The following is an 18,244-nucleotide window of genomic DNA, read 5'->3' as shown; positions in this document are numbered from 1 at the left end:
AACTCAGGAAATACAGAGAATGCCACAAAGATACTCCTCGAGAAGATCAACTCCAAGACCCATAATTGTCAGATTCTCCAAAGTTGAAATGAAGGAAAAAAGTTAAGGGCAGCCAGAGAGAAAGGTCAGATTAACCGCAAAGGGAAGCCCATCAGACTAATAGCGGATCTCTTGGCAGAAACTCTATAAGCCAGAAGAGAGTGGGAGCCAATATTCAACATTCTTAAAGAAAAGATTTTTCAACCCAGAATTTCATATCCAACCAAACTAAGTTTCATAAGTGAAGGAGAAATAAAATCCTTTACAGACAAGCAAATGCTGAGAGATTTTGTCACTACCAGGCCTGCCCTACAAGAGTTCCTGCAGGAAGCACTAAACATGGAAAGGAACAACCAGTACCAGCCACTGCAAAAACATGCCAAAATGTAAAGACCATTGATGCTAGGAAGGAACTGCATCAACTAATGAGCAAAATAACCAGCTGACATCATAATGACAGGATCAAATTCACACATAACAATATTAACCTTAAATGTAAATGTCCTAAATCCTCCAATTAAAAGACATAGACTGGCAAATTGGATACAGTCAAGACCCATCAGTGTGCTGTATTCAGGAGACCCATCTCACATGCAGAGACACACATAGGCTCAAAATAAAGGGATGGAGGCAGATCTACCAAGCAAATGGAAAACAAACAAACAAAAAAAAGGCAGGGGTTGCAATCCTACTCTCTGATAAAACAGACTTTGAACCAACAAAGATCAAAAGAGACAAAGAAGGCCATTACATAATGGTAAAGGGATAAATTCAACAAGAAGAACTAAGTATCCTAAATATATATGCACCCAGTACAGGAGCACCCAGATTCATAAAGCAAGTCCTTAGAGACCTACAAAAAGACTTCAACTCCCACACAATAATAATGGGAGACTTTAACACGCCACTGTCAACATTAGACAGATCAACGAGACAGAAAGTTAAAAAAGATATCCAGGACTTGAACTCAGCTCTGCACCAAGCAGACCTAATAGACATCTACAGAACTCTCCACCCCAAATCAACAGAATATACGTTCTTCTTAGCACCACATCACACTTACTCCAAAATTGACCACATAGTTGGAAGTAAAGCACTCCTCGGCAAATGTAAAAGAACAGAAGCTATAACAAACTGTCTGTCAGACCACAATGCAATGAGATTAGAACTCAGGATTAAGAAACTCACTCAAAACTGCACAACTACATGGAAACTGAACAACCTGCTCCTGAATGACTACTGGGTACATAATGAAATGAAGGCAGAAATAAAGATGTTCTTTGAAACCAATGAGAACGAAGACACAACATACCAGAATCTCTGGGACACATTTAAAGCAGTGTGTAGAGGGAAATTTATAGCACTAAATGGTCACAAGAGAAAGCAGGAAAGATCTAAAATTGATACCCTAACATCACAATTAAAAGAACTAGAGAAGCAAGAGCAAACAAATTCAAAAGCTAGCAGAAGGCAAGAAATAACTTAAGATCAGAGCAGAACTGAAGGAGATAGAGACACAAAAAAACCCTTCAAAGAATCAATGAATCCAGGAACTGGTTGTTTGAAAAGATCAACAAAATTGATAGACCGCTAGCAAGACTAATAAAGAAGAAAAGCGGAGAGGCAATAAAAAATGATAAAAGGGATATCACCACCGATCCCATGGAAATACAAACTACCATCATAGAATACTATAAACACCTCTACACAAATAAACTAGAAAATCTAGAAGAAATGGATACGTTCCTGGACACATACACCCTCCCAAGACTAAACCAGGAAGAAATTGAATCCCTGAATAGACCAATAACAGGCTCTGAAATTGAGGCAATAATTAATAACCTACCAACCAAAAAAAGTCCAGGACCAGATGGATTCACAGCCGAATTCTACCAGAGGTACAAAGAGGAGCTGGTACCATTCCTTCTGAAAATATTCCAATCAATAGAAAAAGAGGGAATCCTCCCTAACTAATTTTATGAGGCCAGTATTATCCTGATATCAAAGCCTGGCAGAGACACAACAAAAAAAATTTTAGACCAATATCCCTGATGAACATGGATGCAAAAATCCTCAATAAAATACTGGCAAACCAAATCCAGCAGCACATCAAAAAGCTTATCCAACATGATCAAGTTGGCTTCCTCCCTGGGATGCAAAGCTGTTCAACATAAGCAAATCAGTAAATGTAATCCATCATATAAACAGAACCAAAGACAAAAACCACATGATTATCTCAATAGATGCAGAAAAGGCCTTTCACAAAATTCAACAGCCCTTCATGCTAAAAACTCTCAGTAAATTCGGTATTGATGGAACGTATCTCAAAATAATAAGAGCTATTTATGACTGACCCACAGCCAATATCGTACTGAATGTGCAAAAACTGGAAGCATTCCCTTTGAAAACTGGCACAAGACAGGGATGCCCTCTCTCACCACTCCTATTCAACATAGTATTGGAAGTTCTGGTCAGGGCAATCAGGCAGGAGAAAGAAAGAAAGGGTATTCAGTTAGGAAAAGAGAAAGTCAAATTGTCCCTTTTTGCAGAGACATGATTTAGAAAACCCCATTGTCTCAGCCCAAAATCTCCTTAAGCTGATAAGCAACTTCAGCAAAGTCTCAGGATATAAAATCAATGTGCAAAAATCACAAGCATTCCTATACACCAATAACAGACAAACAGAGAGCCAAATCATGAGTGAACTCCCATTCACAGTTGCTTCAAATAGAATAAAGTACCTAGGAATCCAACTTACAAGGAATGTGAAGGACCTCTTCAAGGAGAACTACAAACCACTGCTCAACGAAATAAAAGACAACACAAACAAATGGAAGAACATTCCATGCTCATGGATAGAAAGAATCAGTATCATGAAAATGGTACTTTTTTTTTTTTTTTTTTTTTTACCAAAACAGAGATGTAGACTAATGGAACAGAACAGAGCCCTCAGAATTAATACCACACATCTACAACCATCTGATCTTTGACAAACCTGACAGAAACAAGAAATGGGGAAATGATTCCCTATTTAATAAATGGTGCTCGGGAAAATTGGCTCATATGTAGAAAGCTGAAACTGGATCTCTTCCTTACACCTTATGTGAAATTTAATTCAAAATGGATTAAAGACTTAAATGTTAGACCTAAAACCATAAAAACCCTAGAAGAAAACCTAGGCAGTTACATTCAGGCATAGGCATGGGCTAGGACTTCATGACTAAAACACCATAAGCAATGGCAACAAAAGCCAGAATTGACAAATGGAATCTAATTAAACTAAAGAGCTTCTGCAGAGCAAAAGAAACTACCATCAGAGGGAACAGGCAACCTACAAAATGGGAGAAAAATTTTGTAATCTACCCATCTGACAAAGGGCTAATATCCAGAATCTACAAAGAACTTAAACAAATTGACGAGAAAAAATCAGCCCCATCAAAAAGTGGGCAAAGGATATGAACAGACACTTCTCAAAAGAAGACATTTATGCAGCAAACAGACACATGAAAAAATGCTCATCATCACTGGCCATCAGAGAAGTGCAAATCAAAACCACAATGAGATACCATCTCACACCAGTTGGACTGGTGATCATTAAAAAGTCAGGAAACAGCAGGTGCTGGAGAGGATGTGGAGAAATAGGAACACTTTTACACTGTTGGTGGAACTGTAAACTAGTTCAACCATTGTGGAAGACAGTGTGGTGATTCCTTAAGGATCTAGAACTAGAAATACCATTTGACCCAGCCATCCCATTACTGGGTGTATACCTAAAGGATTATAAATCATGCTGCTATAAAGACACATGCACACATATGTTTATTGTGGCACTATTCACAATAGCAAAGACTTGGAACCCACCCAAATGTCCGTCAATGATAGACTGGATTAAGAAAATGTGGCACATACACACTATGAAACACTATGCAGCCATAAAAAAGGATGAGTTCATGTCCTTTGTAGGGACATGGATGAAGCTGGAAACCATCATTCTGAGCAAACTGTCGCAAGGACAGAAAACCAAATACCGCATGTTCTCACTCATAGGTGGGAATTGAACAATGGGAACACTTGGACGCAGGGTAGAGAACATCACACACTGGGACCTGTCGTGGGGTGGGGGTAAAGGAGAGGGATAGCTTTAGGAGATATACCTAATGTAAATGACGAGTTAATGGGTGCAGCACACCAACATGGCACGTGTATACATATGTAACAAACCTGCATGTCGTGCACATGTACCCTAGAACTTAAAGTATAATAAAAATTAAAACGAAGGGAATGCTGACACATGCTACAGCGTGGATGAACCTTGAAGATATTTTGCTAAGTGAAGTAAGCCAGTCACCAAAGGACAAATCTTATAAAATTCCACTTATATGAGGTTCCTAGAGGTGTCAAATTCATAGAGAACGCAAGTAGAATCATAGTTGCTAGGGGTTGGTGGGAAGGGAGAATGGGAAATTATTGTGTACTGGGTACAGTTTCAGTTTGTGCAGATGAGAAGGTTCTGGAGATGGATGGCAGTGATGGTTGCACAACACTGTGACTCTACTTAATGCCACTAAACTGTACACTTAAAAATTGTTAAAATGGCAGATTTTATGTTTATGTTACCACAGTAAAAAATTTTGCAAGTGGTTGCCTCTGGAGAATGAGAGTCAGGGATGGGGAAGAGGAGACTGCTATTTTTCATGATATGCTTATAGAATGATTTTTAAAACTACATAGATGTATCATTTTGTTTTAAAAAGTAATTAATTTATTCAAATATGTACGTGAAAAGAATGTTCGTTGTCGGAAAGAACAGCAGCCTAAATGGCTACCAGTAAGTATTAGGTCAGAAAATTAAGCTATATCCATACAGTAGAATGCAACACAGCCTTTAATAAGATATTGAAAATCAAGGCCCACTGCAGTGGCTAATTTAACACCTGTAATCCCAGCACTTTGGGAAGCTGAGGCAGGTGGATCCCCTGAGCTCAGGAGTTCAAGACCAGCCTGGGCAACATGGCAAATCCCTGTCTCTAAAACATTAGCCTGGTGCAGTGGTGTGCGCCTGTAGTCCCAGCTACTTGGGAGGCTAAGGTAGGAGGATTGCTTGAGCCCAGGAGGCAGAGATTGCAGTGAGACAAGATTGCACCACTGCACTTCACACACTGCAGCCTGGGTGACAAGAGCGAGACCCTGACTCAAAAAAAAAAAAAAAAAAAATCAAATATGTTCACGTATATTATGTTGGGGAGAGAAGGGATATAAAGGTCTCAGCAAAGCTTTTTGAATCTCAGGGTTTAGTCTTTTTTGTGTTTATATGGTTAAACTGAATGGTTTTTGTTTTCTAAAATATTTTTATGGATGACTAGTTAGTCATGTATGTATGTAGTAGCCTTCTCATAAAAATACTCTGATTTTAATTCTTAAAGGAGGAAAACGGCAAACCAGTTAAATCTCAGGGAATTCCTACTGTGTGTCCAGTTTCACGATCCTCAAATGAAGCAACTTCCCCATACCATTCCCGAAGAAAGATGAGGAAACTTCGAGATCATAATGTCCGAACTCCTTCTAACCTAGACATCCTAGAGCTCCACACAAGGGAGGTCCTCAAAAGATTAGAGATGTGTCCATGGGAAGAGGCAAGTATTATGTTTCATGACAACAAAAAGAAACTTGGCTGTTCCTTAAAGTCTTTAAAGGCTTAATAAGAGAATATAGTCTGACTGTTGTTGATATCTAATCTTGGCTGCAGCATTGTAGAGATCAACCAGTAGTTATGCCTGTGACAGGGAGCGGTGCTAAATCTTTCTAGGTTTTAGTGTAGAATTTGAATGAATAGACCTCATTCGATTGCTGATACGTTTATTGAGTCTTTAGCAAGTACCACTTCCTCTTCTAGGCTCTGGAGAACATTGTGAGCAAAACTTAAGTCCCTGCCCCTCATGAAGCTTCCATCCTAGTTCAAGCTGGAAGGATGGGGAGACAGAGACATATACTAAAATAATACAATTTCAGATGATAAGTGTTACTTTAAAAACCCAAAACAATAGAACAACAGAATAAAGAGGGATGAGGTAAAGCTGGCTGCCTTAGCTAAGGTGGTCAGAGAGTCTCTCAGGTTTGAACCGACAGCTGAATAACAAATAGGAAGAAGTCAAATGGTCACTCGGTGGTTGGAGGAATCACATTACAGGCAGAGGAAGAGCAAATGCTGAAAGCCTCTGCTTGAGCCAGCAGTCAGCCTGGAGGACTGTTAGACTGGGAGACTGTCAGACGAAACTCTTAAACTTTGTGAAGTGCTGGCCTACTGGACAAAGGAGAAAGTGGAAGGCAGTAATGAGATCAGTGTAGCACCTTTGCAGAACATGGTAGTGACTTTCTAGTGAGCTCTGCATCATCCATACTTTTACATCCCAAGTAGGGGATAAGCAACCATTTTAAATGAGTAAGATCGAAGAACCAGGTGCTGTGGTGTGGGCCTGTAGTCCCAGCTACTTAGGAGACTAAGTCAGGAGGATCATTTAAGCCCAGGAGTTTAAGGCCAACATAGCTAGATCCTGGCTTTTTAAAAAAAAAAAAACAAAAAACCCATATATAAAAAACTTTCTTAAATATTTTAAATTGTATGTAATTATATTGTTTTAAAATTATGTTGTTCTAAACTGTAATCATCAGAGAAGATTAAGCTTATTATGAAAGGTTCTATTTATTATTAAGGGAAAAATCACTATGAAAAGGAAGTCTTTTTTCTACATTAAAAACCAGCTACTACCTTTATGTCGCATGGTGACCCTTGTTCGTAGCGGTAGCAGCGTGGTGACCTGTAAGTTGCTGACTCGGTATTAGATGAAGGATGGGTGAATGGAAAGGCCCAGTAGCTAGCACTTTAGCAGGAAGAAGCAAGGGGAAGAGAGCTAAAATACTCTGAGGCAGCACTTCTCCAGTTTTTCAGCTTTCTGTAAGAATGACATTTCTTTGAATTCACTTTATGCATATTTTATGTTTTACTTTCTAGAATGCATTTCATGGTTAATGGCCCTCCAGAAAGATGAGCCATACTCTTGCTTTGGCTTTAGGAACTCTGGAGTGCCATACTGCTGCATATCCCCAAGCCCAGGTGGCTGCCTGTATCTTTGAGATGCAGAACCATGGGGAGGTGGTGGTATACTGTATTCTTTCAGTCAAGCAGGGCTACCTGAAGGTGGATGGTAAGTAAGTTCTGCTTTTATATCTTCAGGACATCTTGAGCTCTAAACTGAATGGAAAATTCAACAAACATCTCCAACCATCTTCCACGGTACCTGAATGGAGAGCGAAAGATAATGATCTACGATTACTGCTGACAAATGGAAGAATAATTAAGTATGTAAAGTAAATCAGAGTATCAAATAGATTAATTTTCATTGGGTTTCCTTTGTTCATTTAACCCAGTGATCCTCAACCCTTTTGGCACCAGGGACCGGTTTTGTGGAAGACAATTGTTTCTCAGCCAGGGAATGGTTTTGGGATTAAACTATTCCACCTCAGATCATCAGGCATTAGATTCTCATAAGGAGTGTGTAACCCTTGGACATATGGTTCACGCTCCTGTGACAATCTAATGCTGCCACTGATCTGACAGGAGACAGAGCTCAGGTGGTAATGCTCACTGGCCCACTAACTATCCTCCTGCTGTGCGGCCCAGTTCCTCACAAGCCACGGACTGGTACCAGTCTATGGCCCAGGGGTTGGGGATCCCTGTTTAATCTGTAGTGAGCTCAGTGGCTCACACCCGTAATTCCAAGTTGATTTGGGAGTCTGAGGTGGGAAGATCTCTGCGACTAGGAGTTTGAAACTAGCCTGGGCAACTTAGCGAGACTCCATCTCTACAAAAAACTAAAACTAAATTAGCTGGGTGTGGTGGCCATGCCTGTAGTCCTGGCTGCTTGAGAAACTGAGGTGAGAGGATCGCTCGAGCCCAGGAGTTCAAAGTTACAGTGAACTATGATTGCACCACTACACTGCAGCCAGGGCAACAGAGCAAGACCCTGTCTCAAAAAACAAACAAAAAACAAACCTCAGATCCCTAGTACATACTATTGCACAGTTGATTGAAATATGGGGACAATGTTTCCATTCTCTACTCTTTGTAAATTAAGGGAGGGGGAATAAATACTGTTTGGCTAGAGTCTTGCACTATATTCTAACTTGATTATATTTCCTTCTTGATACAGAGATGAAAGACAGCCCTTTGCAGATCAGAGTCTTTATACAGCAGATAGTGAAAATGAAGAGGATAAAAGAAGGACAAAAAAGGCAAAAATGAAGATAGAAGAGCGTTCAAGAATAGAGGGAGTAGAAAATGAAGAATCTCAAAAACCACTGAACAGTATGTTTTAATGGTTAAAGATCTTTTCATTACTAATATAATATGTAAAGTAACTTGCTAATTTTGAAGTTCTTAAGTTTATAATAGCAGAAAAGTTTTGTGTCCCTAAAACTGTCTTGAAAAATCTGAAGTATGTCTGAGTAGTTCACCCATCAGAGAAGTGCTGAACATGAATGCCCAGTGAGGTGTAGTGGCCAGGCATGGTGTTCTCAGTGAGGGGGATGTATGTGGATTAGGGATGCACTCCTCTAGTCAGTTTTTAAAGAGTCGCTTGAAAGCTCATGCATATTATAGGCCTCTACTCCCCAAAATAAAAGTTTCAAGTTTAATTTAATTTTACATATAACTTCAGGTACCATGTATATGGTTTTCAGAATTAGGAAGTATATATGATTAGCTAATCTGAAGCTGTTAGTAATCCATGTATTGTGGTTTTAATTGATTACTTGTTGACAAGAAGGTCTTTACTGGGTTATTAATTGGTTATCATCAGTATGGCAAAATAGTAACACTCCTTCTCCTTAAGGTCTTTCTTCTTTGAGTTAAGCCTTAATTTCTCAACATATTTCAGGATCTCTGTATTCCTTTCTATTTTAAAAAGTAGTTCGAATGAATATTTTGGTACTTGACAAATAAATGTTTCAGATAACTAACATTTAATCCATGTTGAACACCCCAGTTCCTGCTAATTTGAGTAAAATTGGCACTGCTGTAGTTGGTGACTCTGCCTTTGCACACATGCCAGGTGCTAATCAATAGGAATCCATCGAACCATTGCTCTATGTCAGTGCCTCATGAAAGAGAAAGCCCAGTTTATAAGCATGTTGAATTCACTATCTACGTGAATGCTTTTTTTTTTTTTTTTTTTTTTTTTTTTTTTTTTTTTGAGATGGAGTCTCACGCTGTCGCCCAGGCTGGAGTGCAGTGGCCGGATCTCAGCTCACTGCAAGCTCCGCCTCCCGGGTTTACGCCATTCTCCTGCCTCAGCCTCCCGAGTAGCTGGGACTACAGACACCCGCCACCTCGCCCAGCTAGTTTTTTGTATTTTTTTGGTAGAGACGGGGTTTCACCATGTTAGCCAGGATGGTCTCGATCTCCTGACCTTGTGATCCGCCCGTCTCGGCCTCCCAAAGTGCTGGGATTACAGGCTTGAGCCACCGCGCCCTGCCATGAATGCTTTTTATGTTTGGGAAAGTTATCTTTTTGTTTTCTAATGATACAACTAATGCAAAAGGAGAAGTGTGAAACGCATCTAGTAGCTAATTTTAGTTTCAACATTTTTCTTCTGGAAAGAAATATAAAACAGTCAATGTATCCAAATAAGGAATATATAATTATGGAAATACCACACTTAATATTTGAGAATATACTTCAGTCTGTATCTTGGCCAATTATGGAGAAAGACCTTAAGGGGAGAAAGAATAAAGAAAATAAAAGTGAAAAAGGAAGGTAGAGCAAGAGATTGAGAGACATCACAAGCTGGGTGGACTTTAAATATCACTTTGTCACCTTGTTCATCATAGTCAAATGACTTTCTATTTTTCTCTCATCTTTTCATTCTTTTTCAGGGTTTTTTACACGTGTGAAATCAGAACTCAGGAGTAGATCATCCGGATATTCTGATATTTCTGAGTCAGAAGACTCTGGACCCGAGTGCACTGCACTGGTACGCCTGAGACCCCGTGGCTTGTACGTTATTTGATGGAAAGATGAGCATCACGTAACTTCTCCTGGAAGGAAGGCAAATGACAGCTTTTCTCAAAGCTTGTCTCTCTGACTTATGTAGCCCAGGGTCTTCTGTGGTGGTCAGTGTACACACACGCCATCATGTGACCATTCACATTTGAGACATAGAGCTTTTGTCTGATTTTGGAAAGGGTAGAGGGAGAGACTCCTTTGCTTATACTATCCTTGTTTCATATTTCTCATGGATTATGTTTTATTTTACCTTGAAGCTTATACTGTGTATTTTTTTAAGGTAGTATGTTCAGCTAGTTAATAGAGATTATCATTTTTTTCCATGTGAAATACAGAAATAATTCCATGATAATTAAGATTCTGACTTTCCCTAGATGTATAAAATCTTTTTGGACTAATTTATACAGACTTGGTCAATTTCTTATGTAGCTTTGTTTCGTGTAATTACTATCTCAGAAAAATAACTTTACCACTGAAGAGTCTGAAAGTTCAGGTGATGAAAAGAAACAAGAAATAACATCCAACTTTAAGGAGGAATCTAATGTGATGAGGAACTTCCTTCAAAAGAGCCAGAAGCCATCTAGAAGTGAAATTCCAATTAAAAGGTAGGCTTGCTGATAGTAGTAAGTCTTATTATATTGTAAGAAATACTATGAAAATTTTTTTTAGTTTTACATTTTACCAAAAATGTCATCAGAAAAAATAGACTCCGTTTTTGTGTCATCTCCTCTTTAGGGAATGTCCTACCTCGACGAGCACAGAGGAAGAAGCTATTCAGGGCATGCTGTCTATGGCAGGGTTGCACTATTCCACTTGTTTACAAAGGCAGATACAAAGCACAGACTGCAGTGGTGAAAGAAACTCTCTCCAGGATCCCAGCAGCTGCCATAGCAGTAACCCTGAGGTTAGGCAGTTGTATCGCTATCATAAACCAGTGGAATGTGGTAAGAAACATAAAATATCCGTCTCTAAAAAGTAACATATGGTGCCCAACTTAATGGCTCAATAATCCTCATTTAGGTTAGAGATTATGAATAAGCATCTTTAGTTGGAAATGTGTTAAGAAGGTTGACCAAAAAAAAAAGCACAATGCTGACATATCATGTAAGATGGAAGCAGAAGACCTCAAAATGTAAATTACTTGGGATTGACAATTGCGTTCACTAGCATCATTCTTCCATTGTTACTGCAAGCTAGTTAGTATTATTTCCCTTTTACAGACAGGTTGATCAGAGTGGAAGGAGTGTTTTGGTGCCTTAAATGGTCAACTAAGCTTGAACAATCAGCCCTTTTTCCTTTTATGAGAGGAAAAACAAGTTTTGAACTGTTTCTTTCTGATTGAGGCTATTCTTTCTCCTACTTGAAAAGAAAGTATTAGGAAAAGAGAATGGACTCAGTGGCAGTGTTAGGCATGCCACATAGTGTTTTCTTCTTTGTGCCTTTAAAGAAAATGTTTGTATCCCAAAAAGCCTGAGGACAACTGGGGAGAAAATAGTACTATATTAAAATTGAATGCTTATATAATAATTGTGTTTGATCCTACCCGAGGAGCCTGACATCCATTTCACTGAAATAATTTTTATTTATTTATTTATTTATTTATTTATTTATTTTGAGACTGTCTCACTCTGTTGCCCAGGCTGGAATGCAGTGGCACAAATATGGCTCACTGTAACCTCAACCTCCAGGGCTCAAGCAGTCTTCCTGTCTCAGCCTCCCAAGTAGCTGGAACTACAGATATATGTCACCACACCTGGCTAATTTTTTGATATTTTGTAGAGACAGGGTCTCAACTATGTTGCCCAGACTGGTCTCCAACTCCTGAGCTCAGGTGATCCTCCTGCCTCTGCTTTCCAAAGTGCTGAGATTACAGGTGTGAGCCACCATGCCTGGTTATTTCACTTAATTCTTAAAACAATACTTGTAGGTAAAATTACTCCCATTTTACTGGTAAAGGAAATAAGACTTAGTAAAACTAATTTAACTTAACTTGTCCGTACTTCGCATAGCTATTATTCAGTGGTATTGGAATTTGAAGCCAGGACCATCTGATCTCAAAGTCTTTGCTTATTGTATAAGAGGAAATTGAAGTTTGGAGAGAAAGTTGCCTAAAGTTGCGTTGGTAATGGAATAACTCAATTTCAAATCTGGGTTTGCCTGTTTTTCTACTGCACCATTTTGTCTTCCTTTAGTCCTTTGAACACTTTCATGGAAATACTGCAAAATTCAGGCAAATACCTGCCTTTATTCTATGTGGAAAAATGTACCATTTTTAGAGAGAATTATTGCATTGGTTTTACATATACAATAGGTGGCCATAGAATTTGATTCTATATCGCTGGGCGCAGTAGTTCATGCCTGTAATCCCAGCACTTTGGGAGGCTGAGACGGGCGGATCACCTGAGGTTGGAAGTTCAAGACCAGCCTGACCAACAAGGAGAAACCCCATCTCTACTAAACATACAAGAATTAGCTGGGTGTGGTGGCACATGCCTGTAATCCTAGCTTACTTGGGAGGCTGAGGCAGGAGAACTGCTTGAACCTGGGAGGTGGAGGTTGCAGTGAGCCGAGATCACGCCATTGCGCTCCAGCCTGGGCAATAAGAGCGAAACTCTGTCTCAAAAAAAAAAAAAAAAAAAAATTGATTGTAGATCTTCCAGCATGTAGCCCAAAACCCATCATATAAAGACGGTCTTTGAGGCTGGTCTGAGTGTGGTGGTGTTTATAACTAATTGATCACAAACAATTATAGATTTATTTGTTCCTTCTCCATCTCACTGCTTCACTTGTCTAGCGAATGAATGAATAAATGAAGACAGTCTTTGAGAGAATCAAAAGAATTAGCATAATAGGTTATGAGCTGGTGACTTTTTGTTTTTGAGAGGGAAAGACATATAGTGAAGGTAAAGGTATGCAAATAAGTATCTAAAGAGTTAATGTGTTTTTAAATAAAATGTCAACATAAATTTGCTTTTTTTTTTCACCCCCAAGATGGAATCTCACTCTGTTGCCTAGGCTGGAATGCAGTGGCATGATTTCAGCTCACTGCAACCTCTACCTCCTGAGTTCAAGTGATTCTTGTGCCTCAGCCTCCCAAGTAGCTGAGATTACAGTCGTCTGCCACCACACCCAACTAAATTTTGTATTTTTAATAGAGATGGGATTTCACCATGTTGGCCAGGCTGGTCTTGAACTCCTGACCTCAAGTGATTCACCTGCCTCGGCCTCCCAGAGTGTTGGGATTACAGGCATGAGCCACCGCACCCAGCCTGCTTTCATTTTTAAGCATTAGGCTAATTTTGTCATTTCATATCAAGTTTGTGCAAAGTTAATTAAACTAAAACTTCTCTTTAGGATACCATGTCAAGACTGAAGATCCAGACTTGAGGACTTCCTCCTGGATTAAACAGTTTGATACTTCCAGATTTAATCCTCAGGTATATTCAAAGTTTGAAACGTTAAAAGGAGATTTTAAATGGTCATTAACGTAGTTTTTGCTTTCTTTTTTAAAACTGTAACAACCAGTTATCAACTGCTAGATCTAGGCAGCCAAAAAATTACAGTTAAATGCACATTTGAACAATTGTCCATTTTGAGAGATGCCGAAATGATGACTAACATAAGGCTCATGGATAGAATGCCATCTGGAAAAAAATAATTTATTCAAGGAAGCAGTTAAACCACTGGCTGCCAACTTTGCCCTGTAGGTTATATCGGTTAGATTGAAATATTCAAGGAAAAGAAGAATATCATATCTTTTTAATCTCTGATCTGTTTCTTGAACAGTTTTGGATACCAAATTTCTTTGAGCATTTGATGAAAGTTACAGATTATCTTTCTGTCAAAAACATCCATGATAAACACAACTTTTGCTTACATTACTCACCATTTGTGCTACTACCACCCCCTCTTGCCCCAGACCATTCATTGATTCCAGATGAAGAACCGTTGCTATAAGAGAAAAACCTGGATGTTTTAGGATCCCAGAATATTAATGCTTATGCCAAACAAAATGAGCCCAAAGTAGCAGTTTTGAAAAAACTAAAACTTTACCAGCAGCACCGAACAAGGAAAGTGATACAACCTTTTGCTGCAAACGCTGGAAAACGGCAACCAAAGAAAGAAAGTTCTCATGTGGCACTGTGGGGCCCCAAACCCCTCTACCCTAAGCACACGTAAGAAAGAAAGTATATCAGCAAAGGCAGAAATATTGCCTCTAGTTCTCCTTTAAGTGAAGAAACATTTGTGGGTGAGAAGAGAAGGAGGGAAGAGGAGACAGGGGAACTTGAGTCGACTGTTTAAGAAGTGAAGGGGAAATCTCTTGTGAATAAAGCTTTCACATAGCACTGAAAGACCTCAGCAGAAGTGAAAAGGGCCTCCTGGGTTTTGCCATCTTCCAGAGCCCTGGGTTGACTGGAGGAATGGACTACAATCCCTGCAGGAGGAGATATCTGTGTATATAGACAGAAAAGACTCTACCCCTAAATATGGAACATCATGAATCTCTGAGTAGTGGAATTATGGGTGATTATGGGTGGTTTTTATTAATTTTTTTAAATTTGGCTTATCTATATTTTTTAAATATTTAAGCAATTACTTTTTTTTTTTTTTGGAGACGGAGTCTTGCTCTGTTGCCCAGGCTGGAGTGCAGTGGCCGGATCTCAGCTCACTGCAAGCTCCGCCTCCTGGGTCTACGCCATTCTCCTGCCTCAGCCTCCCGAGTAGCTGGGACTACAGGCGCCCGCCACCTCACCCGGCTAGTTTTTTGTATTTTTTAGTAGAGACGGGGTTTCACTGTGTTAGCCAGGATGGTCTCGATCTCCTGACCTCGTGATCCGCCCGTCTCGGCCTCCCAAAGTGCTGGGATTACAGGCTTGAGCCACCGCGCCCGGCCAGCAATTACTTTTATAAGAAGAAGAGGCAAGTTTTGTTATTTTTTTTTAAAGGAAGGCTTTGTGAGTATACGTTCTTTGACTAGACGTATACATTCCAGAGTCAAAGGTCATAAGAAATCTCATTATACTTTTCAGTATATAATTTTATAGTGCCTCACTGTAGCTGGTCATAAAGTTTATCACTTATTAACACTATAGGATTCATTACATAATGTAAGCTATTATTTAAATCTGGCTGTTCTTTTTATAATTGTTTTTGAAAATAAATGAAAACATAGAGGACGGATGATTAGCATAATGAAAACTGGTTTCATGAAACATTCACACTGTAGTGTACTCTGTTCACATCTAGTCTGTTCCTTTCTCTTTTTAATGCTGATTATGACACTCTCAGTTAATTTCAAGACTCACCAATCAGTAGCGTTTTTTTGCCCCCTGAAAGTTTACTCAATAGTCTTAAGAGACTGAAAGAGTGGTTGTAGTAAAAGGAAAACACCAAGCTTGGGACTCTGGATCTAAGGATTTCCTAGCAAAAAAATACAGTGGAGATGAACCTGACAAAAGATAGATTCTAAAAAAGAACATGGCACATGAGAGGTCCAAGGGAGCTGTGACGTGTCAAGGAAGTGGGAGATCCATTCCCCCAGCTCAGGGTCCCTGTGTGGCATGTGCTCACTGAGCGGAGTAGCAAGTAGGGCGTGTTGCCTGTTTACATTGTTTTCTCTCACTCTCTCTCTTGCCGCCTTAACTTACGATGCAACTTCAAGACCCGAGTCCTTCAGAGCTACTGAGATGACATGATGCGGGAGTGGTCATCTGTGGCTAATAGATGTTAAGAAAATCAGAATTCAGTAGTTTGTTTCTTCTCTTACTTGACTTTGCCAATGCATAAAGAGCTTAAATACCTCATTTAAACCCTAAAAATTCAGCCTCATTTCCTTCCTCCTCCTTCAGGATCTAAGTAGAAGCCAGAAATGCATCAAAAAGGAAGGTTCATCAGAAATTAGTCAGAGGGTACAAAGTAGGAATTATGTGGACAGCAGCGGCTCAAGCCTTCAGAATGGAAAGTATATGCAGAATTCAAACCTGACTTCGGGAACATGCCAGCTAAGTAATGGCAGTCTAAGCCCAGAAAGGCCAGTTAGTGAAACTTCCTTCTCCGTGCCCCTTCACCCCACCAAGAGACCGGCATCAAATCCACCACCTATCAGCAACCAAGCAACAAAAGGTAACTTTCACACACGTATAGAGGAAGTATATTTCTGACTGTATGTGATGGTCATCGTGGCAGTTGAGGTGTAGTCTCTACACTCAAGTTGTTCAACATCTCATGCATCGTGATGCCAGTATACACAAGCTACTACAGGAACAAAGAAAAAGGATCCCCAAATCAGCTCTGAGGAGCAAAAGACATCCTAAAATCAGATGCTCAGGGATTAGCCAGGCTGAATTGGGGAAAGTGACAAAATAGACAGCTTTGAAGGCAGAGGATTGAGCCTGAGGCAGGGCACAAAGGGGAGAAACAGGATATGGGGTATTTGTGAAGTGGTAGTCTGTTTTGTTGCCTAAGCATAGTGTAATGCAGGATAGGGAAGAACCCAGGCTGAAGAGCAGGTAGACCAGACGGTGGGAAGGCCTTGGGAGTCTTGTGAGGGCCTAGTGTGCTGAGGTGGAAGGGTTTTAAACAGCGGAAGTCTAGAAGTACGACTTTGTCCATGCAGAACACCTGAGGGCTGGCTTCCCATAAAGAAAGCTCCCCCTGTAGTCTTCCAGGGGCTCTCTTAAGTGTGCTTTTCATTGTTATTTACACTTCTTTTGGTGTTTTATAGGTAAACGTCCAAAAAAAGGAATGGCAACAGCCAAACAACGTCTCGGGAAGATCCTTAAGTTGAACAGAAATGGCCATGCACGTTTCTTTGTGTGACAGAGCTGCCGTTGCAGCCATTCTTCCCTTTGGAGACCAGTCTAGGGGTGCAGGAGCCTGGAGCTTCCGCTGTCCCCTTGCCTGGAGCAGTTTGTGTGTATAGTAAGAACACTGCCCGAAGAACAGAATGAACCCGATGCTGCATTTTCACTGTGCCACACCCACTCAGCAATAACCATTTTGGACCTGGTGGGGGAGAGGAGGAAGGAGGGTAGAACCTTAAAAAGAGACCTCGAACTGGAAAGGGTCTCTTGTCAGGGCTTGAATTTTATTTTGTTGTTGGTAGTGTCTTGATGTATTTTCAGTGGTAGGGTAAATAATTATCAATAATTTATTTAACAGATTTTTTTTTAAAGTTAACAGCTTTTAAATTCTTTTTTTAAAGCTATTTATTTGGAAGATTTCTGGAGAAATATCTCACTAATTTAGATGTAAGAATGTGAAGGTTTTTAAATTATTTTTGATAGTGTGTGTGTTACATGTGGGGAAGAGCCACGGTAACAGTAACTAGTCTGGACTCTTAAATTTGATATTCAGGTTAAAGTCTTAAACAGGGATTTGATGCATTAATTATTTTAAATTAAGATGTATATGAAAATCATTTTATTTTATATATTTCATGTGTTTTTTATAAGCTATTAGCTTCGCTTTTGCTAACATCCAAGGTGCATACTGTTATCCAGGTTGATTACCTTATATCCCACCTTCCCTCTGCACTCCCTATCATTTTGTGATGACCCAGTGAGACTCTTCTCTTTGCAGGGAAATACTTTCTTAGCCAATGTGTAAGAACTCCATAAAAGATCCCTCATTTCTCATTTCGTTTGACATTGTGATTTTCTTCTCAATATTAAAAAAAATAGGCTTTTGCATTTTCATTTCTGCTGATGATATCTGGGTCCCAAAGAGAACAGCTTTAATATCTTTTTCCTACTTGTGGGAAAAGTATTATAAGTTTGGTTAAATTGTCATGTTTATAGTTTTTCCAAATACATTTGTAACTACAACAGGCCTTCTCCGTACTGCTGGTGTTGGACAACAGGACTGACACCTGCTGCGGAGGTTATATCTTATGATGCTTTTATTCTCCATACCTGATTTGTTGGAAAATGTTATTTGACTTAGGATATTCAAATCTGCATAATAAGCCGTAATATAATAGGATTAATACTACATTAAGTTGTATAGAAGCAAGCATGTTGGAATAGCTCTTTTGTGTGTATTTACTTTTTTTATTTCTTAATTTTCAAAGAATTACTTAAGATATGGATTTGGAGTAAAATAGGTGCTTTTGGCAGTTTCTTCTATCTATCCTAACCTGACCAG

At 39.5% G+C, this 18,244-nt stretch overlaps 1 protein-coding gene across 1 annotated transcript in view; it reads left to right on the top strand.

The window, feature by feature from the left end:
* Window positions 1-17,796, top strand: part of KDM7A (lysine demethylase 7A) — an 88,747-nt gene extending 70,951 nt beyond the window's left edge. Inside the window, exons 12-20 of the mRNA XM_015135046.3 lie at window positions 5,463-5,672; window positions 7,271-7,395; window positions 8,247-8,401; window positions 9,970-10,067; window positions 10,556-10,704; window positions 10,835-11,043; window positions 13,454-13,536; window positions 15,949-16,222; window positions 16,824-17,796. Coding sequence (XP_014990532.1) covers window positions 5,463-5,672; window positions 7,271-7,395; window positions 8,247-8,401; window positions 9,970-10,067; window positions 10,556-10,704; window positions 10,835-11,043; window positions 13,454-13,536; window positions 15,949-16,222; window positions 16,824-16,918 — 1,398 coding nt within the window. The 3' untranslated portion in view covers window positions 16,919-17,796. The remainder of the gene's footprint in view (window positions 1-5,462; window positions 5,673-7,270; window positions 7,396-8,246; window positions 8,402-9,969; window positions 10,068-10,555; window positions 10,705-10,834; window positions 11,044-13,453; window positions 13,537-15,948; window positions 16,223-16,823) is intronic.
* Window positions 17,797-18,244: the final 448 nt, after the last annotated feature.

Source organism: Macaca mulatta, chromosome 3 (genome assembly GCF_049350105.2).
Source record: "Macaca mulatta isolate MMU2019108-1 chromosome 3, T2T-MMU8v2.0, whole genome shotgun sequence".
NCBI lineage: Eukaryota > Metazoa > Chordata > Mammalia > Primates > Cercopithecidae > Macaca > Macaca mulatta.
Note: the sequence above shows the minus strand (reverse complement) of the source record. Positions and strands in the feature narration are given on the sequence as shown.